This window comes from Nicotiana tabacum, chromosome 8 (assembly GCF_000715075.1).
Source record: "Nicotiana tabacum cultivar K326 chromosome 8, ASM71507v2, whole genome shotgun sequence".
NCBI classification, from domain to species: Eukaryota; Viridiplantae; Streptophyta; class Magnoliopsida; order Solanales; family Solanaceae; genus Nicotiana; species Nicotiana tabacum.
The window spans coordinates 32057506-32083195 of NC_134087.1; the positions used below are offsets into that span (position 1 = coordinate 32057506).

Consider the following 25690-nt stretch of genomic DNA (forward strand, 5'->3'; position numbering starts at 1 on the left):
CTTAAATATATTATTGTATTTGTGTGGTTGTAAAACTTTTGAAACTTGTAGCCTAGGATATGTTATAACATTATGCGGCTACTCATTAAGGGAAGAATCGAAAGTATAAAAATAATTATTTCCAAATATAAAATTATGTAGCCTAGGATATGTTATAACATTATGAGCCTACTCATTAAGGGAAAAATCGAAAGTATAAAAATAATGATTTCCAAATATAAAATTATTAATAAGAAAACAGTGTTGTGGTACTGCATTAATGGTTTGCAATTTATAAGTCGCATTAATGGTTTGCAATTTATAAGTCGCATTAATGGTTTGCAATTTATAAGTCCTTACTTGAATGGGATTTATATATTGGCTTAGGCCAGGATAAGGAAAAATGTCCGAGTATCCTCTCTTCAGTTAGCTACTTTTATAGTTTCATTTGCTGCATTAATTAACCAAAAAATATGGCCGCGGCAACCGCACACAGCTGGTTCACGGTGCTGACCTCCACCGGCGGCGGCACTTCACGATGCTCTCTCTCATCTCACCGTCTCTTTTCAACTTCCCTTAGACCTTCTTCTTTCTTCCTTCCTAAAGCTTCCACTCAAAATCAAAATCATAACAAAAATGTTCTCAAGAAATCATCCGAGGTAAATTAACATCATCGTCTCTGCTATTTTTTTTAATACTCAATCACCATTGGATTAGGTTCTGTTTTACTTTATCTTTATTATACTGTGTATTGTATTGTCTTAAAAGATAAATTATTTAGTATTTTAATAAAATTTCCCTGGATAGAGCTGAATGGATCGTGAATTGTGATGTTAGCTTTTGGCAGAGATGAAGCCAGGATTTCAACCTTATGAGTTCAAAATTTTAGAACGACGATTTCAAGTGCTAATAACTGGGTTCTACACTTAATATTTGTACATATTTAATAAGTTTCTTAACATAAATACTCTATTTGAGCAAACCCGTAACCGGACTTCTAGCTCCGCCCCTGGCTTTTGCTGTATATATTATAATTGAGTTCTCATTTATTGGTTGCTTTATAAATTCTTCTTTTTTTCATGTTGGTCAATACGCTGTAGTCCAACTAATAAGAAAACATTCCTAGTTGGTGCTGTGGAATAATATGCACTCACTCACTCACTCACACATATATAATATTATATATAACATAGCGAAATAGTGGGACTTTAATATTGAGTCGTTTTTATGATACTTCCCGAAATTAGATAAGAAATGGCGAACTGAGTGTATGAGAAGGTTACATGAATTTTGCAGTGTCGAAAATGTATTATGCTTAGCCATGCTTGTATTGATATGGATTTTTGTTGGCGGTACATGCGAGAAAGGAAAAAGATGAAGAATACACTTCTAACCTCTTGCATGCTTTATATAATCAAGGAGCGATATGGAGTGCAACTGAAAATGGGGTTAAGGCAAGTTAAATCATGATTTTTAATGTTTTCTGGTTTTTTTACTTGATGAGAAAGATTGAAAGAAGTATTTTGTGAAGGAGACATGCAATGCAAGCTTAAAATATAACCTCTTGCAAAAAAACTACTTTTTCCCCCCTCTTTTGGTCCTTATTTGAAAATTATTTTTACTTGTTGTTTGATTCAGTTTGAATCACTATGATCTGCTCTAGCTGTTCTCATGGTTCTGCTCATCAGAGCCAGTCATGTTACTTTGTTCCAATTTAGGGAAAAAGTATTTCATTGTTGTTTATGAGTAGAACTTTTATTAAACAAGCAAAGCCATGAATTCAGAAAGAAGCTGATAAACAGAAGTTTCCACAGAGATCAAAAAATGAAGGGCCTTTTGCAAATGCAGATGGCAGGAGCAGTACGAATGAAGCAGGACGATCTCAACTGGCATCAATTAAATCATTTGGTCTGCAGAGAAAAGGGAAGGGAGTTCTGTTGGACTCAAAGGAGCAGCAGGTAAGAAAGTCAACTTCTTCTCTCCATTTTGTCTAGGTGATTGGCTTCTTTCTTGCTCTTGAGAAATATACAGAACAAGGGAAAATGGGTGTTAGTCGTGCAACTCTGTGTGTCTGTGGGGTTGGGGTTTTTGGGGGTGGTGGTGGTTGGGTAATAACATGAAAGGCCTTGCACTTTTTCACATTCTCTTTTACCCTTTTATAGTTTTTATCACATGATGCTGTTATGCACATTTGCATAAATGGGTGCCATGCCGAGGTGAACCTATGACTTTAAAAGTTCCCCTGTACCATCTGCTCTTTTGTTGTTGTAATATGTGCCGTCATATAAATATATATCTGTAAAAGTTTTCAATTTCATATATGTACATGTGTGTGTGTGTGTGTGTGTTTTCCAAGTTGAAGACGATGTCCTGCAGCCAAAACACTCCATCTATTGCCATGTTTTCAACTTATTGCTTTTGGCTTTCTATTCTTTATTTTTGCTGCACTTCAGGACAACAACAATGTTCTTGAGATTCTTTTTTTTCTAAGATATAGGGATGTTATCTTGGAGAGGATGTAACTTAACTCTGATACTTCTATGTTCTTCCCAAATATACTTTTTATCCCGCCATTCCCCTATCTATTTTATCCTGCTTACTTGTACTCAAGAGTCCGAGCAACATAGGTCAAGTTCTTTATGTTTATTATGTTCCAAAAGATGTTGTTTCAATTGTTCTACACCACTGCACCTAAGTTGTTTTTCTTTTCCAGGTAGAAACCAGTAGCTTCCAAGATGCAGCTTTTCTTAATGCTGTTGTGAAGGTGAATATATGTTAATATATATGGCAATGTTCTAATTATGCAAATTTGTTTGAATGCCTCATCTTCAAATCTCAAGGTGAAGGTGTAGATCATTTGAATCATGAAATTAGTGAAAGGGGATCCCCTGGGAAACTATCAAATTCAGTACTCATCTTATCCTTAGCTTGCTTAGAAAGAGAAATTTGTGAAATAGCCTCGTGTATCTCTAAACAGTTGTGTCACTGGGCATTTATAAAGTGTGTTGTTGTCGTTGTTAGACACGAAATTATTCTCGAATGGTTTGGTTCTTCCAGTTCAAAGATAATAAAAACTGTGCTTAAAATACTTATGCAGCACTTAGAATGGTGCTCAGTTTCTTCTGTAGCCTCAATAGGTCCATCATGTGATTGCTTTCAACATATCTGCAAGTGCACTTATGAATGACTTTTATATGGATTGCATGACAATTTAATAATGTTTACTAACATTCCCATTTCCATTTTGTTTGTGTCAAGGTTTACATTTCCATTTTGTTTGTGTCAAGGTTTACTGTACACATACTGCTCCAGATTATTCCCTTCCTTGGCAGAAACAAAGACAATATACAAGTACTGGAAGGCATGCTCTTTCTCCTTTCTCTCTTAGTAAATTATGGAAAATGGCAAATTTCCTATGAACAGTAGTTCTGCGATGTGTTATTCTCTGATATTGTCTACTATATCTGGTAGGCTGATCTTTGTATGGGGGGGATAGCCTAGAAGTCTGACTTTAGTTTGATTTGTTCAGTGCTTTCATGATTGGTGACGGAAAGCTCTTAACCAATGCACATTGCGTTGAACATGATACACAGGTACCTACTTTTATGGCTCTCTCTTCTCAAGTATAGTGGCTAGTGTTGTAGTCAGTGTTCACTATTGTTGAACCCCTGCTATTTAGTTGTCGATTACATTGTTCTACTCCATCGCCTGTCAAATGCGACTTTTAACTTAATCAAAATTAATATTTTTGGTGGCAGGTCAAAGTGAAGAAAAGGGGAGATGACACAAAATATGTTGCTAAGGTATGCTTTCCATGATAAGTTTTAAATACCTGCACAAAATATGCTCTATTGTTTTACTCTTGTAAGACGAATAACGGAGTCATCTCGGGCTCTTATATGGAAACAGAAAACAGTTTGAGACCAATCATTAGATGATGTCTCCTAAAAGGTACTCCCTATGTACAGTTTATGTGAAATTATTTCCTTTTTAGTCTGTTCTAAAAAGAATGTTCCCTTTTTAGGTTTTGAAAACAATTAACGTTAAACTTTCCATTTACCTTTAATGACATGATTTTATAACCACTCAAATGTCACGACATGTTTAAGACCACAAGTTCCTAAAGTCTTTATTTTTTCTTAAATTCCGTGTCCACTCGAACAAGTTCCCAAAAAATGAAATGGAGGGAGTAATACTATTGGAATGAAAGGGATTGTGGTGATTATTCTTTGACAAGATTTATTTTGAATGGTGAAAACATCTGAAGCTAAGTGAGACATGATATGTTAGACCAAAATCATTGGGACGTATTATAGTCTTGGAGTAATGCATTATACGATGTGCGTTAAAGTAGATCTGGTATTTCTGCAGCTAGATTGCTTTCTCTTGCTTCTACTAAAAAGAAACTGAATTATAGCTAGATATTACTGCTGTCTCTCCAACTCTCCCTCTTTTCCTCTTTGCTTTACCTGTAATAAGAAAACCGTGCACCTAGACTTTTATATATGAGGCAGTACGCATACGCAAGTATTCCAGGCTCTTTCCTTGTTTATTATTAGGTGACTTTATCAGGGGCTAATGTGCCTCTCGTATTTGTTTAGTCCCGAGCTAGTATATGGGATATGCTGGTCTCCTTTGAGAAGTAGATGTTTTCTTTCATATGATCCAATGTTGAGTTTGATTCAGCTTGTTTCCCTTTCTCACCATCCCCCCGAAACCCGCCAAACCTAATTATACCCCTAAACCTAATTATATGGTGCTTAATTCTCATCATGTATGACATGTAGGTTCTAGCCAGAGGGGTAGAGTGTGACATAGCTTTGCTATCCGTGGAAAGCAAGGACTTTTGGGAGGGAGCTGAGCCCCTTCGTTTTGGACGGTTGCCTCGTCTGCAGGCACTTCTCATTTATCAATTTCATTTTAAAAAGCTGTTCTACATGTGTGTATGTGTGTGCGTGTATATATATATATATATATATTGAATGTATATTTCTTGCCTTACCTTATAAATAAAATTATGTATATTTTTTTCCTCTGAAGATGTGCTTTCTCATTTTTAATGTTGGTCTAAATGTGGATAAGCCACCCTGCACAAGTATTCATACTGAAGAAAGTTGGCACCTATCTACATTGATGCCTGCTTACTAAATTAGTCAATCACACCTGATCTTGGATGAATCAAGTTTGTAGATGTCCTATCCTTGAGTCGAGATCTGTCTCTGATATGTATGATTATGTGAATTATATATTTGTGAGGCAGCTTCACATTTGATAGTAAGCTTCAACAGTTGATAGATAAGTAAATGCTTAGTTATTTCTTGGGTGGAATTATACCTTAAAAGAGAGAATATTACATTTATTCCCATGAAAATATTTTCTAGAAAAGCTAATTCTGGACTCATAACCACTTTAACATAATCTTGTTGCCTTTTTGCTTGTCATTTGATATTTGAACCTCTGTTACTACTCAATTTGTGTTGCTGGATTACTTTCTATTTTCCGTAGAATATAAAAAATCGTGGACATATTCAAAAACCCAAATCTCTTGCCGAATCTGATGCAATGCATATAGCTTACATATTAAGCTGGTCCTTTTTCTTTTGCAGGATGCTGTAACTGTGGTTGGCTATCCACTTGGAGGAGATACAATATCTGTGACTAAGGGGGTGGTTTCAAGAATTGAGGTTTGTTTCTGTTGTTCACCTTTCAGTTAAGGCAGTATTAGTTTATTCCTTAGCTGACGGTGACAGACCTCTAGATGCTTTTACTTAAGAATTTTGATCGTTACTCGTGCTTTGACCAATGTGGGTCATTTGTCTTTTCCTGGGTACATTATAGTCTGTTGTGCTCTTTTACTGATGACTGGTATTGTTCTCATCATGTCATGATCTATTCAATCTTAAAGGGTAATGATTGCTAGAATTTAGATTAATAAATGGATAATGTTAGGAGAAGAAACTTGCGTAGATAATGCACGATAGTCACAACCGTTGCCAATTCACTGTGTACAGCTATAACAGTAATATTAGTATAACGTCTAATATGTAGATTCTCTTTCCAAAAACAGGACCTGCGCTTCTTTTTTTGATAAGGTAAGTTTTTTTAGTGTTGGGGAAATCCCCGCATACAAGAAGTATACAGAATGAAACTGTGTTTAAAGGGGGTTTATCAACTATTAATCTGGTTTCATGATCCTAATTAAAATCCCCATCAGTAACCTGCAATAAGCAAGTTGATTCACCTTAAAGAGATACACTGGGTATGTTGTTGTGTTGTTGATTCACCTTAAAGATATGCGAGGTACTTTTATAGAGATCATTGTTCTTTGTTATTATTATTGTTTTCCTTCGTTTTGTTTTTCTGACCCTTTTACACCCTTATTATTCCCACTTTTAAAGGTTGTGGTTATAGTTAAGAGTATTCAAGCATATAGTTGTTCCCTTAAATTCCAGTCAGTTCTATAGGTTGGAAAAGAGTTGATTATTACAAATGAGACAATCTTCCCTTTGCTACTAGTGATAGATACAGCCTGATTTTTTTTCTCCTAGATATTGATTACAAGTGCTAACTCACAGATTTGTCTTCATCAATAGGTTACATCATATGCTCATGGATCATCTGAGCTGCTGGGCATTCAAATAGATGCAGCAATAAATCCTGGTAAATGGACGTTGAAATAAGACTGCTTTTTCATATAACAAGCCCACAGAAATTTACTCTTATCTTATTTGTTTTAAAACTTATCCATGTGTACATACACGGATGAATAGTTGTATTTTTTTTCTTGCTTTACTGTAGTTGCTGCTACTAATGGCAAGGATTTTAGGTAATAGTGGGGGTCCTGCATTCAATGATGATGGAGATTGCATTGGAGTGGCATTTCAGGTAGTTGCTTGTCAGATTTGGATAATGGTTATTTATGTGACCAGACTCTTGCTTCTTTTGGCTTGCCACTTTAGTTTACGCAAAGTCCTCTCTTTTAGGGATTTGTAATGACAGGATGCAACTATTTATTTCAAGTATGAAATGGTTACTTAATCACATAATTGTAGTTGTTTATATTACCGCTGCTGTTATTTTCATCTCTTTTGAAAGGCATTCTGAGGCTAGCTTAAGAGCTCGGCCCAAGGCAAACCATAATAGTATCGCTTGGGGCAACTAAGGGTGGTAGTATCTCTTACGGCTATGTGCTGCATCAACAGTTCTTCAAATTACTTTTTATATTTGTCACTTTTTTTATCTTGCTTGATCTATTTAGTGAATGAGGTCAGTAACTCCTCAGGGTACAAAATGTTTTCTGGTGCATTTGCCTTAAAAACCAATAATGATCAGCATACTGTTCCTCCACTATGTTTGACAAAGTTATGATCCTCTTCAAGAATCTCATGCCTTTTTTTTTTAATTTACTTCATGTGTTGTTTTCATATTGCTAATGCTTGCACAACAACTCCTTTAGGTTTACAGATCTGATGACGCTGAAAATATTGGTTATGTAATCCCCACTACAGTTGTGTCTCATTTTCTGGAAGACTATGAGAGGAATGGGAAGTATTGTGGTGAGTCTGTCTCCTTTTGTGAAATTATCTGCTCATTCAGGTCATCCATGCTGAGGAATCACCTAAATGGCTAGGACTTTGCAAACAGTCTCTGTTTTCAATTACACAGTTTGTTAACCAAGAATATTTATTTTCTTGAATTAGATTATGACAACTGACTGATCTCTGGGATTAGCTTCATTTCACTATGTTTGGTCTGAATTCTGTGTCTATTTTTTTTAATGCATCAATCACGGAGTTCTTAAGTTCGATTCTGTTGCTGGAAAAATCAATTAATACGCAAATATGAACTAAAACAAGTGTACTTTTGAGTTGCATGTTATAGAAAAATATCCAGTTCTAAATTTTGAATATAAGCTTATTTCGAACCTAACCAACTGATGACTGTGTCTGCTCCTTTCTTATTTGCCAATCAAGTATCTTTGTTGCTGCCAGTTGGCTTGTCATGATGTCTAGCTGTAATTGTGTGATGATGATACTTGATGGGAGAGAAGTAAGAGAAATATTTAACTCCCAGACTGTGGTTAGTTTTGCTAATGAGAAGGCGGCTGGATGAATGGAAACTCCTCCAGGCATTTCAGCCTCTGACATGAAGGCATATGTGGAAGAAACAGAGATGCCTCTTGGTCCTGTAAAAGGAGAAAGGAAGAGAAGATAAGGTGTCATTGAAAGAACTAAAAGATTGGCATTATCAACGTGATAAAGGGTCATAAATTGAGGTTTAACTCTGAGAAATAAGGTGTCAGCAGCACAGGGGCCAAGCAGGAATTTTTGTTGGTGAACACGAATTTTGTTTATGTTATTTGCTTCCCTTTAATCCTTAATCACAACATTAATTTATGCTGTGGCGGGGGGGCCCTGAAATAAGAAAGCCATCAGTATTAATTTATCGTTTCAAACTTGTATGGTTCCACCACTACATGCTGTTTTTCTGTACATGCCAAATCATTGACTGAAGTTTTAACTTGTAACTTCTTAGTTTGCTCTTTAAATGGGTCCACTGGGACCAAAACTCTGGTATATGATATACTACTTCTAACTAATATCATATTTTCAGGTTTTCCTTGCCTCGGGGTCTTGTTGCAAAAATTGGAGAATCCAGCACTACGTGCCTGCTTAAAAGTGCCATCTAACGAGGTCTGTTTATTTATCTCTACAGAATGAAAGTCCTTGTGTCTGCTCTTCAGAATGATTGTCTTTCTCTGTATACCCCCCCCCCCCCCCTTGTTTTTCATTTTTGTATGTGTAATTGGTGAATTCATTTATCAAAAAAAAAAATTGCAAGCTGATACTGCCTATCCTAAGATACTTCATATGTGTTGGCATATTATCCTATTGAGAAATGTACTCTCCGTTGATCCCAGCCCACACTGAACAGCTGGACTCCTAATTCATGAAGCTTTTGCAGACTGGAATCCTAATTCATGAGCTTAAAAGCTTATGAATTTTTGTATGATCAATATCGTCTGATAAATTGCAATACTTTGAACTTAGGCGAAAGCCCACTCAATTCTGAGTTTGGTCTCAACAGAACCTCAGAAGAAACAATTTCAAAACATTCATTCAATAAGGTATAAACCCGATCTTTGACATCCAGAAAGGAGAGCTTGGGCGGAAATTCCTTCGTTGCGAAACTTCCGCTCATAGAAACTGGTAAGTACAAAATCATAAGCTATACAATCTAATATGGAGCAGAAGGCTTTGCATTTGACAATTTAACTAATCATCCTTCTAAACATCTTGCTGACTTGGAGTCATTTCCCATTCTTTCTTAAACTGCATTTTCCTGATGAGGCCTAGATTATGTTGGTTCCAGTGAATCTTACTGAACAATGATGAGCCAAGTAAAAATCAGAGGGTTATATTAAGATTAGACCTTCTGAATTGGGTAAGAGGCAGATCTTGGTGAGTTATGGTGAATGATGATGAAGAACGAATAATGGATAGCAAACTCGACTAGGAGATGGCGGAGGGAAAGGTTGAGCTTCTTTTTTTTTTTTTTTTTTGTGGTGGGGAGGGGGGGGGGGAGAAGATTAAGAGAGTTTCTTTTTATGAACCAGATGAAGCCCTTTTCCTTTTCATTTAGCTCTTGTTTTGTGTCTTTATGTTCTTGTTTTGCAGTAGAAGCCCTTGACCACTCTATTAATGCTAGAAAGAACGGTACAGCAGCTACAGGCACTTTTTGTGAAAGAGAGGATGATTTGGTGTCTATGGTTATATAAAGAGATGGTGGTGCCGAGGTGCTGTGGCTAGAGTTCAGCAAATGTCAGAACTGAATCTTTGGATTTGGTCATATATACATGGGAAAAGTGGGCATTGACTAAAATAACTTCTATTTAGTTATGCATACATACACTTATCAGTTAGAATACATATACACTTATCATTTAGAATACATAGAAACGCATTGGAAAAAGCAATATAAAGAAAATGTGTAAGGCATCCTTAGGCTTAAGGGCGTGAAAAGTTGAATTTATGGGCATGGATTGAGCTGAGTAAAGCTAACTCTTCTTGATAATGAATCATCATTGGTAAACTTTTTAATAGTTAACTAATTTTTATTTCAAGAGGAAGTCATCCTGAATGAAGCAGCATTTACAATATCTTCAGCTTTCTGGTCTCTAATGCTGTCAACTCCTCTAAATCAGATGTCATGGAATTAAGTTATACCACCAGCCAACCAAGTGCATCTATCAGTTTAGCGTTTTCTTGATGCTACTTTATGCATCATGGGGAAAAAAATAGTTCTACATGAAAGCAAACCCATTCTGTATTCATTCAACTGAATCCACCTTGGCAGTTATGTGTTTTGAGACATAGATGTGCAGCGATTACTCAGTAGTTTGAGCGGAAAATTTACATACTTGTATAATGCTTCGAGACGTCCTCTTTTAATACAGTGTTTTTTGTTTCATAGGGTGTACTTGTCCGGAAATTTGAGCCCACTTCGGATGTCAGTAATGTCTTGAAAGAGGTATTTTTATTCTTTATTTCAGTAGGCTATTTTTCATTTTACTGTTACACATGGATTTTTTTGCACTATTGACAGCACTTGGTAGCTCTGTTCTGATAATGATAGTTAATCTAGTCGAGAGAGCCTCAGCTTAATGGCTTTTTGTTTCACTTATCGAAGTTTTCGAAATGTTTAACCCTTAAAGTGCAACCTACAAATAGAAGGACCATAAGAAAAAGATTTGATTTGACTGAGTAGTGACAACTGACAAACAGTGATTAGCCGAGGAGCTAAAACAAAAGGTCTTTGTTATTATGAGAAGCTCCGTGGAAGTCATGGTGTTCAAGCATCTATTTTATTCAACTGAATGTGCTTCACTTCTTTTCCATCCATTTTTGTCAATTAACTTGATTTAGTCATTTTATTATGTTCTTTTTAGAACGAGTGTGAATGGGAGCCTCGAAGCAACTGTAAAATCGTCTCCGTGTGACCTATAGGTCACGAGTTTGAGTCGTGGAAGCAACCACTAATGCAGTAATGTCAGTGTTGTCAAAGGCGCGCTTAAGCCCTAAAGCGAGGCTCAAAACATGTTGAGCGCTTCGCCTCGCTTTAGTGCCGCATCAAGGCTTTAAGGCATATTTTTCCTTACTTAATGAGTGTAATCCTAAAAAGGCGATATTAAACAATTGATATTTCACTTTATCGTAAATTTTTTTCAATTTTTTTGTCCATATATTTGTTATTCATGCTTATAATTATTAGTCTTGGACTATATATACATATTTTTACTTTTTTTCCAGTTGCGCCTTTTTTCATTAAAGCTCACGCTTTATTTGCGCTTTTAGCATAAAGCCCCAACAGACCTTAAAGCTTTTCTGCGGTTTTCGCCTTTCATAACACTAAGTAATGTTTGCATTAGGGTAGGTTGTCTACATCATACCCCTTGGGGTGCGGCCCTTCCGCGGACCCTGCGTGACGCGGAATGCCTTGTGCATCGGGCTGCCTTTTTTTTTCTTCGTCTTAGAACAAGTGTGTTTGCTTAATATAGTAAGAGGTGGAGCCAGGATTTGAAGCTTATGGGTTTGAGATTTTAGTCCTTTTAAGTTAGTGGATTCTAAATTAACAATTTTGTACATATTCAATGAATTTCTTAAGACAAATACCGGTTTTGGACCAAAGCTACTGAGTTCGGCTGAAACCATAACCAAAGCACTAGCTCCGCCCCTGAATATAGTGGTTTTGACTTCCTCCTTCCCCTTATAGGTTATAGCAGGTAACTCTTTTTGAAACCAATATCCACTAAGGACGTGTTCCCAAATAGAGCATAATGAAAATGGTAGATTCAGAATGCCGAACCCAACTAGTTTGGGATTTAGGTGTAATTCATTGATTGAATATGGACTAGGGACTCAAGTCATAGTTGTCATACCTCCTTTTTCCTACCCCGTAAGGATATAAGGGAGTTTTTTCAATTAAAGGACAATCGAAACGGGATTTGTTTAATTAATTCAGAGTCGCCACTTGGGAGATTTATGGTGTCCCAAGTCACCGGTCGAATCCCGAATCGAGGAAAAGATTGACTCTGTTTAACAGTCCGCGAACCAGAAATCTGGATAAGGAATTCTGTTAACCCGGGAGAAGGTGTTAGGCATTCCCGAGTTCCGTGGTTCTAGCACGGTCACTCAACTGTTATATTCGGCTTATTTATCTGATTTTTAACAATTAAGAACTTATATGCAAATTTTAACTTTGAACCGCTTTTATCAATTTTATTATTATTGTTATTATTTTACGGAGAATTGCAACGTTGTGAAAACGTATCTCGAACCACGTCACAGTCAATGCACCTGTGGTTATCGACACATTTCGACTCCGTTGAGATTTGGATTTGGGTCACATGAATGCACACCCGTATTTAAGAAAATAATTTATTAAAGACACGCCTAAAGCGACTAGCGTATTGTTGTTTTGGGAAAGGCCGTAAAATTTTGCTAAACGGCCCCGTCCCGAAATCTAAGCAGTTTCATCAAAACACATATAGAGGGCCCCGCAGCCAGCGTATTCTTGTTTGGCGAGGCACGACTCATTAGTTAATTTTTTTTTTTTTTTTTAAAAAAAATTTGCAACGTCATGGAAATGCATCTCGAACCACGTTACAACCAGTGTACACGTGGTCGTCGGCACATTTCGACTCTGTCGAGATTTGGATTTGGGTTGCATAAATGCACACCCGAGTTTTAGGAAGGTAAGATTAATTAAGGCGCGTCCTAAAGAGACTATCGTATCGTTATTTTGGGAGGAGGCCGTGAAAATTTACTAGACGGCCAACTCCAAAGTCTTTCCGGTTATTGAGTCCTTTTATTGAGGGCCCCGCAATTTGTGATTTACTGTGGCGAGGCACGCCTCCTTTATTTTAAGGATATCCTAAAGTGACTACATTTCTATTTAAATTAGCCTCTAAAATAAAATAAAAATCCTAATTAATTACGAGCTTAAAAAAAAATAAGAAAACGTAACATACTAATTGCTAGATTAAGACAAATATTAACGGAAAGGAATTTTATTAAAAAAAAAAAAATTCGAAATTGTAAATAAAATACGAAATTCGCCAACTAATATTCAAAAGAAATCAATTATAGCTAGATTAAAAGCTCGCATTGTTATAAAAAAAAACTATTGAAATTAATTATTCACAACCACTTGAAACTAGATTTAACCATAATTACTAAAGCTTATTAGAAAGTTTATTAAACTTAAACGTTGACTCATCTTGCTCAAGCTCGCATCTAATGGATTAATGTTCTTAGCCTTGCTACGTTGAATCACACATTAAAAGCATCAAGCCTGCTGATTCTACGAAATTATTGGCCTAATATTTGCGGATCTTTGTTACTAACAAGATTCAAAGATTAAAAAAAACTCAAATTGCTTCTATTCCAATATTTGCAAATTCAAATCTAGATTTTACTAACCCTTCCCCCCAAAATTAAATCGATTTCCCATATTGACTATTTACCAATTTGATTTGAATGCGATCTCAAACTAAAAAATTAACAAAGCCGAAACTAATACTTATGGTGTTCATACCGACACCCATCTAATAGTTCCGCAATTTAACGCTACCATTCATATAACATGAAACACATAATGAATATCTAACCAAAAATACGAATATTCTATAATTAGAAGCATAAATCTTCTGGCCATTTCATTTCAGCTTCAATGCATATGTCAAAATGATTCAGAGTAGTGTACCTGATATTTGAATACAAGGAAAGGAAGAATAGGATCAGCAGCAGTAGGAATAACGCAGCAACAACAAACAACCAGTAGCAGTAATGCAATAGTCCAGAAACAGAGTTTGAAAACCGGTGGAGCAGTAACCAAAAAATCAACCAGACTTCGGAAAAACGAAGCGAAGACCCAGAAATCCCAATAACTCTCAAAAGACAGGACATTAATCCATTAGATATCGAGAAAGGACATCACCCGAGTTTCAGAAATCCCAATAACTCTCAAGGCTAAGAACATTAATCCATTAGATGTGAGCTTGAGCAAGATGAGTCAACGTTTAAGTTTAATAAACTTTCTAATAAGCTTTAGTAATTATGATTAAATCTAGTTTCAAGTGGTTGTGAATAATTAATTCTAATAGTTTTTTTTTATAACAATGCGAGCTTTTAATCTAGCTATAATTGATTTCTTTTGAATATTAGTTGGCGAATTTCGTATTTTATTTACAATTTCGAATTTTTTTTCTTTTTTTAGTAAAATTCCTTTCCATTAATATTTGTCTTAATCTAGCAATTAGTATGTTACGTTTTCTTATTTTTTTTTTAAGCTCGTAATTAATTAGGTTTTTTATTTTATTTTAGAGGCTAATTTAAATAGAAATGTATTCACTTTAGGATATCCTTAAAATAAAGGAGGCGTGCCTCGCCACAGTAAATCACAAATTGCGGGGCCCTCAATAAAAGGACTCAATAACCGGATAGACTTTGGAGTTGGCCGTCTAGTAAATTTTCAGGGCCTCCTCCCAAAACAACGATACGATAGTCTCTTTAGGACGCGCCTTAATTAATCTTACCTTCCTAAAACTCGGGTGTGCATTTATGCAACCCAAATCCAAATCTCGACAGAGTCGAAATGTGCCGACGACCACGTGTACACTGGTTGTAAACGTGGTTCGAGATGCATTTTCATGACGTTGCAAATTTAAATGCACACCATGTTATATTCGGCTTATTTATCTGATTTTTAAAAAAATTTAACTAATGAGACGTGCCTCGCCAAACAAGAATACGCTGGCTGCGGGGCCCTCTATATGTGTTTTGATGAAACTGCTTAGATTTCGGGACGGGGCCGTTTAGCAAAATTTTACGGCCTTTCCCAAAACAACAATACGCTAGTCGCTTTAGGCGCGTCTCTAATAAATTATTTTCTTAAATACGGGTGTGCATTCATGTGACCCAAATTCAAATCTCAACGGAGTCGAAATGTGTCGATAACCACGGGTGCATTGACTGTGACGTGGTTCGAGATACGTTTTCACAACGTTGCAATTCTCCGTAAAATAATAACAATAATAATAAAATTGATAAAAACGGTTCAAAGTTAAAATTTGCATATAAGTTCTTAATTGTTAAAAATCAGATAAATAAGCCGAATATAACAGTTGAGCGACCGTGCTAGAACCACGGAACTCGGGAATGCCTAACACCTTCTCCCGGGTTAACAGAATTCTTTATCCGGATTTCTGGTTCGCGGACTGTTAAACAGAGTCAATCTTTTCCTCGATTCGGGATTCGACCGGTGACTTGGGACACCATAAATCTCCCAAGTGGCGACTCTGAATTAATTAAACAAATCCCGTTTCGATTGTCCTTTAATTGGAAAAACTCCCTTATACCCTTACGGGGTAGGAAAAAGGAGGTGTGACAGCTCTGGCGACTCTGCTGGGGATGGTTTTTCTTTTCTCCTCCTTCTCCGCTCTGTGTTGTTCGACCATTGTGGAACTTGGTCGAGAATCTGTCGGAGTTGTTCCTGTATCTCGCAAATCTGCTGGTGATCCTCTTGGAATTTGATCCATAACTTTTCAACTATTGTTCTTTCTGTTTTTCTCTAACTCCCCTGGAAATTTGGTCCTCTTGGGCTCTAGACCCATTCATTATTTGGTCTTGCGACCAACTTCTTTTGCTTTGTCGCCTTATCTTTGGCTTGTCCTATTCGCATTTTGTTTTGCACCATTTTGGCAACTGGTAGTAAGCTCTGAAAATCCCTTTCAAAAACAAACTGCTGGGGAGGTAAAGTCTTTTAAAGCAAGAAATGAAAAAGTGATGATTTCAAAAATAGAAAAAGAAGAAGTCTTTCTGAACAAATGCTGGGGAAAAAGAAAGAAAATAACTTATCTGAAAGATATAACCGATCCCAACGATCATGTCGTGCATTCCGGATTAATCAACCCAATCTATTTGTGTCAATCAATCTTTCGGACAGCCTTATCCTGTCGGGGATAAATAAAACACTCAACTCTTTGCCAACCGCGGATCCTTCTTGCCAATCTTGCCTTGTCGCCTCATAGTGCCCTTCGAGGGGTTTTCACTAATAAGACTCTCTCATTTCTCTCAACTCCCGTCGCCTTATGGTGCCTGTGAAGGTTTTCACCGATAAGACTCTCTCATTTTATTTCTCTCAACTTTCGTCGCCTTATGGTGCCTGTGAAGGTTTTCACCGATAAGACTCTCTCATTTTATTTTATTTTTCAGCTGGGGATTGGAGTGCTGCCGATATGACTCTCTCTGCTGGGGATTCTTTTCGGCTATCAATTCATTTCCAGTTTATGGTCCTCTTCTCTGCTGGGGATCGGGGGGGTTATCCCCGACTTCCGTTTGCATGATTTTGCACTTCTCGGATACTGATCGGGAGGTCTTTTTTGGACATCAATATGGGTTTTCGTGTTTGGCTGAAAGGAAAAGGGGTATCAAAAGGCTCGAAATACTTTTGATGGGTAAAATATTACAACTCTTGGAATCAAACTTTCTTTTCAAAATTACAAACACAACTTGTGCCCCAGTTTTTCTTGCTTGGGGATTTTTATTTTTTGTTACACTATGACCGAGCTGTGAGGCGCCTACGTATCCTTCTTTGAGGAATCATGTCAAACGTAGTTCCCAATTCCTTTGTTTTTCTTGTGATTTTCTTTTGTCTTTATTATCATTATTTTTCTCTTTTTCTTTTTCTTTTATTTTAATTACTGATTCCAAAAGAGGGATATGAAAGAATGAATAAGGCTCAAAAGGGGAAGCAAAAGTTAAAGTGTTTGGATAGAAGAAAGAATTGCCTCCGTCATTTCATTCTCCGATAAATGCCAACCACAAACAACAATTACAATCAAAAGAAATCATATATAATATCTCTTAACTGCGTCAGAATTGATAGCCATGTCGACGCATTTCCCGTCGATATCTGTTAAACATAAAGCGCCATTGGACAACACTCTGGTTATAATGAACGGTCCTTGCCAATTCGGGGCGAACTTGCCTTTTGCTTCGGCCTGATGTGGCAGGATTCGTTTCAACACCTGCTGCCCCACCTCAAATTTTCTGGGGCGCACCTTCTTGTTGTAGGCTCTCGCCATCCTCTTTTGATATAACTGGCCATGACACACAGCTGCCAATCTCTTTTCATCAATCAAGTTTAACTGTTCCAAACGGGTTTTGACCCACTCGTCATCATCAATCTCAGCCTCAGCGACAATTCGAAGGGATGGAATTTTAACTTCTGTCGGTATTACTGCTTCAGTTCCATATACCAACAAATAAGGGGTTGCACCTACTGAAGTCCGGACAGTGGTGCGATAACCCAACAATGCAAATGGTAATTTTTCATGCCATTGTCTGGACCCTTCTACCATCTTCCTCAGTATTTTCTTGATGTTCTTGTTGGCTGCTTCAACTGCTCCATTCGCCTTGGGACGATATGGGGTGGAATTGCGGTGTGCAATCTTTAAACTGTTGACATACCTCTTTCATCAAATTGCTGTTAAGATTAGCACCATTATCCGTGATGATCACTTTTGGGATCCCAAATCTACAGATGATATGGGAGTGAACAAAATCCACCACTGCCTTCTTGGTTACCGACTTGAAAGTTTTAGCTTCAACCCACTTAGTGAAATAGTCGATGGTCACCAGAATGAATCTATGACCGTTGGTAGCTGCCGGCTCAATAGGTCCAATGACATCCATGCCCCATGCAACAAATGGCCATGGCGCTGACATTGTATGCAATTCTGTCGGCGGAGAATGAATCAAATCTCCGTGTATCTGACATTGATGGCATTTCCGCACGAAACTGATACAATCACGCTCCATAGTGAGCCAATAATACCCTGCTCGAAGAATCTTCTTTGCCAATACATATCCGCTCATATGTGGCCCACAAACTCCAGCATGTACCTCTGTCATAACCGTCGTGGCTTGACTGGCATCTATACATCTCAGCAATCCCAAATCTGGGGTTCTTTTGTACAACACTCCTCCACTAAGGAAGAATCCATTTGACAATCGCCGAATGACTCTTTTTTGATCTCCGGTGGCCTGCTCCGGGTATATCCCCATCCTGAGGTACTCCTTGACGTCATAAAACCATGGCTCGCCATCCACTTCTTCCTCTATCATGTTGCAATAAGCATGCTGATCACGAACCTGGATGTACAACGGGTCAACATGAATTTTGTCTGGGTGATGCAACATCGATGCTAAATTGGCCAATGCATCGGCAACCTCATTGTGAACTCTCGGGATGTGTCTGAACTCCACTGATCGAAATCGCTTGCTCAGACGTGCAAACATTGTCGATATGGTATGAGCTTCAAATCCCGTGTTTCCCATTCACCCTGAATCTGATGCACCAGGAGGTCCGAGTCTCCCAAGACCAAAACGTCCTGGACATCCATGTCTGCAGCTAATCGCAGACCCAAAATGCATGCCTCATACTCAGCCATGTTATTGGTACAATAGAAACGCAGCTGAGCTGTAACAGGATAATGACGTCCTGTTTCAGAAATAAGTACCGCTCCTATTCCAACACCCTTCGCATTTGCGGCTCCATCAAAGAAAAGCTTCCAACCTGGTTCCTCAGGTAATTCCAACTCATCTATATGCATTACTTCCTCGTCAGGAAAATACGTCCTCAACGGCTCGTATTCTTCATCAACAGGATTCTCAGCCAAGTGATCTACCAGCGCTTGGGCCTTCATGGCTGTCCTCGTCACATAGACGATGTCAAACTCCGTGAGTAATATTTGCCATTTCGCTAACCTTCCTGTGGGCATAGGCTTCTGAAAAATATACTTTAGCGGATCCAAGCGGGAAATGAGATAGGACAAATAATGCTTCAATTTCTGGGCCACCCAAGTTAGGGCGCAACATGTCTTCTCGAGTTGAGTGTACTTAACCTCATATACTGTAAACTTCTTGCTGAGATAATAGATGGCTTGCTCCTTTCTTCCTGTAATGTCGTGTTGCCCCAACACGCAGCCAAACGAATTCTCCAAAACCGTTAGATAAAGAATTAACGGTCTCCCTGGCTCAGGTGGAACCAATACAGGTGGATTTGATAAATATCCTTTGATCTGGTCAAATGCCTCCTGGCATTCTGCCGTCCATTCTACCGCGGCATCCTTCTTCAATAGCCGAAAGATGGGTTCACAGGTTGCTGTGAGTTGTGCAATAAATCTGCTGATGTAATTCAACCTTCCCAACAGACTCATTACTTCTGTCTTGTTCTTCGACGGTGGCAAATCTTGGATAGATTTGATCTTTGACGGGTCCAGTTCAATACCTCGCCGACTGACGATGAATCCCAACAGCTTTCCAGATGGAACACCAAAGGCACATTTGGCCGGGTTGAGCTTAATATCATACCTTCGAAGTCTTTGGAAAAACTTCCTTAAGTCTGCTACGTGGTCTTCCTGATGCTTGGACTTTATGATCACATCGTCCACGTACACCTCAATCTCTTTGTGGATCATGTCATGAAACACAGTGGTCATTGCTCTCATGTACGTTGCCCCAGCATTCTTCAAACCAAATGGCATTACCCGGTAGCAATAAGTCCCCCATGGCGTGATGAATGCCGTCTTTTCCGCATCTTCTTCATCCATCAGAATCTGATGATACCCAGCATAGCAATCTACAAAAGATCCAATCTCACGTCTGGCGCAATTGTCGATCAAGATATGAATGTTGGGTAAAGGAAAGTTGTCCTTTGGGCTTGCCCTGTTCAGATTGCGGTAATCGACACACACCCTGATCTTCCCATCTTTCTTTGGCACCGACACCACATTAGCCAACCAATCAGGATATCGAGTGACACGAATAACCTTTGCTTGCAGCTGCTTGGTTACTTCCTCTTTAATCTTCACACTCATATCCGTTTTGAACTTCCTCAATTTCTGCTTGACGGGAGGGCATGCCGGGTCAGTGGGTAATTTATGAACCACTAAATCTGTGCTTAACCCCGGCATGTCATCATATGACCATGCAAAAACATCTTTGAACTCAATAAGTGTTTTGATCAATTCCTCCCTGATATTTGGTGCAATGTGGATGCTTATTTTAGTTTCTCTGATATCGTCGGCATCCCCTAAATTGATGGCTTCTGTGTCATTTAAGTTGGGCTTGGATTTTTCTTCAAACTGGCTTAACTCCCTGTTTATCTCCTCGAAGGCTTCATCCTCATCGTATTCCGATTCATTATCATAATCGACCTCTTGTATAGTCAGTTCGGAATCAGATTGATCTTTTAGACTAGGTTGAAGATCCGTTGTGCATGCCATGTCGTTAAGACCAGTATGAAAAGAACTGTTCAGGAAAAAAGAAAAGAAAGAAACAAGAATTAAAATAAAAAATAAAATAAGGAATGAAGAAGAAACTTTTCATTTTATTGAATTATAGGATAACAAGGTTTCACACTTTGTTGAACAATAATAGAAATAAAAAGGAATCTGGATTACAACCCTGGAATAATCCAGAAAACAGAAAAGGAAAATCAGAGCCAACTACCAGGACTCCCTCCAAGTAGGAAGGGGAGTAGCTGTCCAGTTGTTGACATTGGCTCTAGGCCCCACAAATTGTATGTCTGCCTTACTGGAACCCTCTCCGGCTTCTATTGTGTTGACCTCAGCGAACATTCTTTCAAAGCCCTCATTCAAATCTCCATCTGGCCCGATCAAGGGTCCAAGAACTTCCGGGACTGGCAACTTTCTGCACCCTGCTTTGACAAATGATCTGGACAGGCGTGGGATTGGCTTAGAAAGGACCCAGACTCTTTTCTTCAATTTGCGGGCCCGCTTTACATCCGCTGCGGTAGGCTTGAATCCCAACCCAAAAGTATCCAAGTTCTTAGGCAAGGAAACTGGCTAGATCATTCCCTGCAGATCAATCTCCAGACCTTTCCTTGGTACAAACCCGCTGTTCAACATCTCTGAGGCTATCATGAAGGTTGCGGCTGTGATTCTGGGAAGTGGAAGGCTCCCACCCTCAGGAATTTTGTCTACTGAGATTGTGTCAAAAACCTGATAAACCCATGGGCCCTTGTCATCGTCGGTTTCTATGAAGGGCACAATAGCATCACTGGCGGCATGGGTGCTGTCATCCCCGTGTACCACAATCTCTTGTCTATCCCATTCAAATTTGACCATTTGATGCAGTGTAGAAGGCACTGCTTTAGCTGCATGGATCCAGGGTCGTCCCAACAAAAGATTGTACGACACCGTCACATCTATCACTTGAAATTCCATGGTGAACTCGACTGGACCAATGGTTAATTCCAGTACGATATCACCCACTGTGTCAGTACCGCCCCCATCAAAACCTCGGACGCAGACGCTGTTCTTGTGGATCCTATCATCAACAATCTTTAGTTTGTTCAGAGTGGCCAAAGGACAGATATTGGCACTTGACCCATTATCAATTAGTGCTCGAGTGACCACCGATTCTTTGCATTTTACCGTCAGGTAGAGTGCTCTGTTGTGTTCAGTACCCTCTACCGGTAACTCATCGTCAGAGAATGTTACTCGGTTTACTTCGAAGATTTTGTGCACTATTTTCTCCAAATGGTTCACTAAGAGCTTGTCCGGGACATGAGCTTCGTTCAGAATCTTCATTAAGGCCTGACAATGATCGTTTGAATGGATCAATAAGGATAGCAAAGAAATCTGGGCTGGGGTCTTTCTCAACTGCTCTATAATTGAGTAATCCTGTGCCTTCATCTTTTTCAAGAACTCCTCTGCTTCTTCCTCCGTCACTGACTTCTTGATTGTTACAGGATTGGCCCTTCTCAATTCTGCGGGAACAAAACACCTTCCCGAACGAGTTAACCCTTGAGCCTCACATACTTCTTCCACAACCTTCTTCCCCTTATGCATCACTGTCACTTGACTGTAGCTCCACGGCATAGCTTTCTCACTTGTTACCGGCAACTGCATGACTGGCCTGATAATAACTGGTTCCACGTGGACCCCCTTCACCATCAACACTGGTCTGCTTGATACTCCTTGCAGCACTGCCTTGGCTGGCTCTGGCTTCTTCGCAGCAACAGACGAATCTTTCCCCATTACCACAAATGGCTTATCATCTGCCTTTCCCAACTGTACCACTGCCTTTCCACTGGTCGAATTTTCGTTCGGACTGGCACGAATCATCATTACCGTTTGTGAGGGTGTTTTAAGTTTCCCTCCTTCGTGCACTAGTTCGATCATGTGGGCCTCATGGTGCACTGGTAACGGGTTTTCATTGATGTTGGGTGCCTCTGGTGCCTGAACCTCGATCCTATTTGTGTCAATAAGATCTTGTATGGCAGTCTTTAACTTCCAACACTTCTCAGTATCATGCCCGGGAGCCCTCGAACAATATTCACAGCTTACTGAGTGGTCCTGATTTCTGGGAAGGGGATTTGGCAATTTGGGTTCAACAGGATTTAATAAGCCTATCTGTCTCAACTTGTGGAACAGAGTAGTATAGGTTTCTCCCAACGGAGTGAATGTTCTCGGCTTCTGCATCCTTTCATTCCTGAAAGCCTGATTTCCATGGAAGCTTGGCCTTGGAGGATTCCTGTATGCTCTCGGTGGTGGATATGTGTTTTGTGGAGGTGGATATGTATGTTGGGGAGCCGGCGCACGCCATTGCGGACGAGCCGGAGGCTGGGTGTAAGTTTGGGCATGATGGACGGAGAAATAGGGTTGTGGAGGGTTGTATGGATTGTGCGGATAATTTGGGTAATGGGGTCTGGTTTGATAGCGAGGGGCTGGACCTCTTGATCTGGACCAAGTACCTGCTTCGACTGTTGCGACCTCCTCTCTCTTCTTTTTCCCGAGCGCACCTCCCGTGCCGCTTTGGATAGCCTGAGTTGTGGCCTTGATCGCCGAATAACTCACTATCTTGTTGGACCTGAGTCCCTCTTCAACCATGCCGCCCATTTTTACTACTTCATTGAAAGATTTACCAACCGACGTCACCAGGTGACCAAAGTAGGTTGGCTCCAACGTTTGTAAGAAGTAGTCCACCATTTCACCTTCCCTCATTGGCGGATCGACTCTTGCTGCTTGTTCTCTCCAACGGAATCCAAATTCCCTGAAGCTCTCTTCGGGCTTTTTCTCAAGTTTTAACAGTGTGAGACGGTCGGGGACGATCTCGAGGTTATACTGGAAATGACCTGCAAATACTTGTGCTAGATCGTCCCAAGTATACCACCTGCTGGGATCCTGCCTCGTGTACCATTCCAATGCGGACCCACTTAAACTTTGACCGAAATAAGCAATCAGCAACTCATCCTTTCCCCCTGCCCCTCTCATCTTACTACAGAAACCTCGTAGATGCGCCATGGGATCACCATGCCCCTCATATAGATCAAACTTTGGCATTTTAAAATCGGCCAGCAATTGAACATCGGGGAAGGGACACAGATCTTTGTAGGCCACACTAACTTGGCTGCCCAATCCATGCATATTCCTGAAGGATTGCTACAGGCTTTTCACTTTACGGAGCACTTCATCCTGCTCCGGATTCTTAGCTGGCCTCTCAGTTTCTGTAGGGAACTGAAGGTGAGGGGTGTAAGTGTATGGCTCAGGTGGTTTGAAGGTGAGTTCAGGAGGATAGTATTGATTGTCTTGAACCTGAAACACTGGTTCATCAGGTGATTTTTGCAATGTGGCGGGTGGAGGTGCCACGAAAACAGGAATAGCTGGTGGAGGAGGGTTTTGTTTGGGTGGTGAAGCTTGGGGATTATAAGAAGTTCCCCCCTGAGGAGTCGTTTGGTAGAGTGTATAAGAATAATGTTGAATATGGTGTATTAGTAATGCTGGTATTAGTTATGCTTGCATTAGTTATGCTAGTATTAGTTATCCATTGTTTGGTTTGATGTATTAAAGCACTGCACAATTTCTAAAAGAATTGCTTGTTTACAAAAATACCCTCAATACCAGTCCATCACTTTAAAACTTTTTAAAAGAAACATATGTTGAGAAATATTTTTATACGAAAAAGTTTAAAAAAATTAATTTGTCTGCCTATATTGTAATATAGAACTAAATATTTATTTATAAAAAAGGAAATATGCTAAGTATTTATTTATTTACTAGAGATATAATTTTATTTCTCACTATTTGAATTATTTTAAACTTGCATTAATATAATAACTAGCATATTTTAATCCAGCATAAATTTTGAAGGACAATTTTGTCTTTAACTAAGCTAATGCATGCATTAAAACCCATTGCATTGCTAATACCATGGTTTTCTATGCATTAATTATGCATAGGATAATACCAAATAGGATGTATAACTAATGCTTGCATAACTAATGCATAAGTTCAAAATGTCTATCAAACAAGGTATTATTAATACACAAAGCTAATACAAGCATTATTTTATCTAATACATCCTACCAAACGACCCCTGATAGTATTGGGCAATGGGGAAGCTCGCTGATGGACCAGTGGAAGGGTGTTCCGGAGTCCGAGCTGGTGAAAGGGTAGGAGTAGGGGGAAGTATTGGTGGTGTTTGTCCCTTAGCCCAGGCTAGGTGCATCCCAACAATCTCTTGTCTCAACCTGTCTACTTCCTCCTTCATCATTTGCATCTCCGACTTTTCCTCCTCAACACTTTTGTCCGAACCAGACATACTTTCCGGAATGGGCCCTTTTGATCTTGTGTGGTAATGGTAATCTGCCAGACCGTTCTAACGAGCTAACTGTTTTGAAATCTCTTTCTCTGGAGTTGGAACAGAAACAAAGTAGAAGAGAAGTCAGCAGCAGCAATGCAACAGTGGCAGCAGGTAGCACAACAATCCAGTTAAAATTCCCCAGCAATACCAACAACAACACAAACAGACTCAACCAAGCGTGTATTAAACCCAAAACTGAACTCGTAGACCAACTGAACCAATTAAGCAATCAAAAGGAATCAGATTCACAGTCCAAAATTCGAGTTACTCCTATAGATGCAATGAAACAGTATCTTTCTTTTTTGTTTTCTCTTTTCAACTCTCAAGCCCTCTCTTAAGATTTTCAGAATAATCTCCCTCCAATTCTCCCCTCCTCCCAAAATCAGTCCCTCAATCCCTTTGGTTCCCCATTACCAAATTAATTAATATCCCACTAACAAAACACTAACACTAAACTATTATTCTAACTGTTTCATTCCTAAATCACCCCTGAAACCCTACTGTTATCACTTCATTACCCTAAACTTTACAAGTCTGAAGTTACATTTGTAAGTTCAAACCTGAAACTCATTTGGTTAAACACCTAAATAACTACAGCTATATCCAATTCACAATCCTATTTAGACACAGATTTAGGGCAGAAGAACAGAAGAAAATCGAAATGGTATTAATCAGGGCAATGAGATAAACGAGTAATCTGGTTAAAACAAACAAGACTGAAAATAACATGTTCAATTCATTACACATTTAATCACAGAAGACAAAAAGAAAAATGGTAAACCCACTGGAAAAACAACCAAGAATTACTATCATGTTTTTCTCTAATGTACAACAATTATCAACAATTAATCAGAAAAACAAACATATGTGATTCAAGTATTATTTGACAGAAACAGTGAGTTGTAATACAACCAACTAATTGATAAAATTAATCACTTATACTATACAGTTCACAACATATACTTAATCAATGATCA

The 25690-nt window shown here is 38.8% G+C and overlaps 1 protein-coding gene across 5 annotated transcripts in view; it reads left to right on the forward strand.

The window, feature by feature from the left end:
- Positions 1 to 359: 359 nt before the first annotated feature.
- LOC107802520 (protease Do-like 2, chloroplastic) overlaps positions 360 to 25690 on the forward strand; it is a 30378-nt gene continuing 5047 nt past the window's right edge. The window contains exons 1-13 of one of the 5 annotated variants that reach the window (XM_075219164.1): positions 360 to 638; positions 1794 to 1937; positions 2693 to 2743; positions 3267 to 3340; positions 3509 to 3572; positions 3738 to 3782; positions 4767 to 4874; positions 5586 to 5663; positions 6573 to 6639; positions 6806 to 6864; positions 7436 to 7535; positions 8593 to 8672; positions 10453 to 10509. In XM_075219164.1, the coding sequence (XP_075075265.1) occupies positions 453 to 638; positions 1794 to 1937; positions 2693 to 2743; positions 3267 to 3340; positions 3509 to 3572; positions 3738 to 3782; positions 4767 to 4874; positions 5586 to 5663; positions 6573 to 6639; positions 6806 to 6864; positions 7436 to 7535; positions 8593 to 8672; positions 10453 to 10509 (1113 nt within the window). In that variant the 5' untranslated portion in view covers positions 360 to 452. Of the gene's footprint in view, positions 639 to 1763; positions 1938 to 2692; positions 2744 to 3266; positions 3341 to 3508; positions 3573 to 3737; positions 3783 to 4766; positions 4875 to 5585; positions 5664 to 6572; positions 6640 to 6805; positions 6865 to 7435; positions 7536 to 8592; positions 8673 to 10452; positions 10510 to 25690 lie in introns of all 5 variants that reach the window. The other 4 variants (XR_012693918.1, XM_075219163.1, XM_075219165.1 and 1 more) reach the window with 4 other exon arrangements.